This window comes from Alligator sinensis, unplaced genomic scaffold (assembly GCF_000455745.1).
Source record: "Alligator sinensis unplaced genomic scaffold, ASM45574v1 scaffold9_1, whole genome shotgun sequence".
Classification (NCBI taxonomy): domain Eukaryota; kingdom Metazoa; phylum Chordata; order Crocodylia; family Alligatoridae; genus Alligator; species Alligator sinensis.
The window spans coordinates 794,455-796,329 of NW_005842304.1; the positions used below are offsets into that span (position 1 = coordinate 794,455).

Genomic DNA, 1,875 nt, shown 5'->3' on the forward strand with positions numbered 1-1,875 from the left:
CTGGTGTCGCGCACCTTCCTCTCCATCTACGTGGCGCGGCTGGACGGCAAGATCGTCAAGAGCATCGTGGAGAAGCAGCCGCGCCGCTTCGCCCTGCAGCTCCTGCGGTGGCTGCTCATCGCCGTGCCCGCCACCTTCGTCAACAGCGCCATCCGCTACCTGGAGGGCAAGCTGGCCCTGGCGCTCCGCACGCGCCTGGTAGAGCGCGCCTACGAGACCTACTTCGCGCAGCAGACCTACTACCGCGTGAGCGGCATGGACGGCCGCCTGCCCACGCCGGACCAGTCGCTCACCGAGGACATCATGCTGTTCGCGCAGTCCGTGGCGCACCTCTACTCCAACCTCACCAAGCCCATCCTGGACGTGCTGCTCACCTCCTACGCGCTCATCTGCACGGCGCGCGAGCGGGGCGCCAGCCCGGTGGGCCCCACGCTGCTGGCCGGCCTCGTGGTGTACGCCACGGCAAGGGTGCTCAAAGCCTGCTCGCCCCGCTTCGGCAGGCTGGTGGCCGAGGAGGCGCAGCGCAAGGGCTACCTGCGCTACGTCCACGCCCGCATCCTGGCCAACGTGGAGGAGATCGCCTTCTACCGCGGCCACAAGGTGGGGCGGCCGCGCACCGGCCCCTGCTGCGGGTGCTGGTGCTGGTGCTGGTGCAGGTGCAGCGCGGGCAGATAGGATCTGCTGGCCATCAGTCCCCTCCCTCCACCCCAGCGGCTTGAATTCCTCTGACACCGAAGCCTGTTTACGGCTTGCTCTGGCTTTGGTAAAAAAAACAAACAGTACCCAGCACTGCAGCAGCCTTGTAGAATCCACCCCCCACCCCCCGTTCCTGACTCTGAGCTGCACCACGGCTCTTTCATCCTCCCTGAGAGACTCCTCCAAACGGAGCTTCTCCTAATGCTTTCTGTTTTTAACCCTGGCAGGCTCTTCTCATTCATTCTTTTTCATTTCATAGCAAACGAGGGTTGGGAGGGACCTCAGGAGGTCATTTAGACCAACCCCCTGCTCAAAGCAGGAGCATCCCCGACTAGAACATCCCAGTCAAAGCTTTGTCTAGCTGGGTCATAAAACCTCCAAAGGATGGAGCTTGTGCCACCTCTCTGGGTAACCTGGTCCAGCGCTTTGCTACCCTCCTAGTGAGAAAAGTCTCACTAATATCTAACCTAAACCTCCCTTGCTGCAACTTGAGACTGTTGCTTCTTGTGCTGTCATCTTCCAGCACTGAGAACAGTCCAGCTCCATCCTCTTTCAAACCTCCTTTCAGGTAGTTGAAGGCTGCTATTAAATCCCCTCTTAGTCTAACTAAATAAATAAGCCCAGTTTCCTCAGTCTCTTGTAAGTCAGGTCCCCTAGCCCTCTCACCATTTTTGTTGCCTTCTGCCAGAGTCTCTCCAATTTATCCACATCCTTTGTGTAGTGGGGGGCCCAAAACTGGACACAGTACTCCAGATGTGGCCTCACCAGTGCTACGTAATTACTATTTATTTAATAATAAATTTATTATTTATTTTTTTCTTATTAATCTTATCCTCACAAGTGTAAGCAGAGGCGCTTTCAGGGTGCTGAAATCCTCTCTTTCATAAATGATGCCATGCAAAGGCAACAGTGTTGCAAGGCGATGCAAAGGAGAATTTTGCTTTTTGGCAGAAGGCAATGCGACCTTTGCCACGGTTTTGGTAGCTAAATCAAGAAGTGGTGTCTGCAGAGCCTTAAAATAGCAGAAGTGCAACACTGTGCCCCAGCAATCAAGGTTATGTAAAAAGTAGCTGGTTGTTTTAATGCCAGCTGAGGAGCAGGCCCTAATTTTATCTGATGGGAATTCTGACAAGAACATCTTTTGGGGGGGAAAGAGAGATTTGGAGGGGGGGGGGGGGG

At 55.4% G+C, this 1,875-nt stretch overlaps 1 protein-coding gene across 1 annotated transcript in view; it reads left to right on the forward strand.

Moving 5' to 3' along the window:
- The window catches only part of ABCD2 (ATP binding cassette subfamily D member 2), an 80,767-nt gene that overhangs the window by 2,466 nt on the left and 76,426 nt on the right, over positions 1-1,875 (forward strand). The window contains exon 3 of the mRNA XM_014522111.2: positions 3-600. Coding sequence (XP_014377597.2) covers positions 3-600 — 598 coding nt within the window. The remainder of the gene's footprint in view (positions 1-2; positions 601-1,875) is intronic.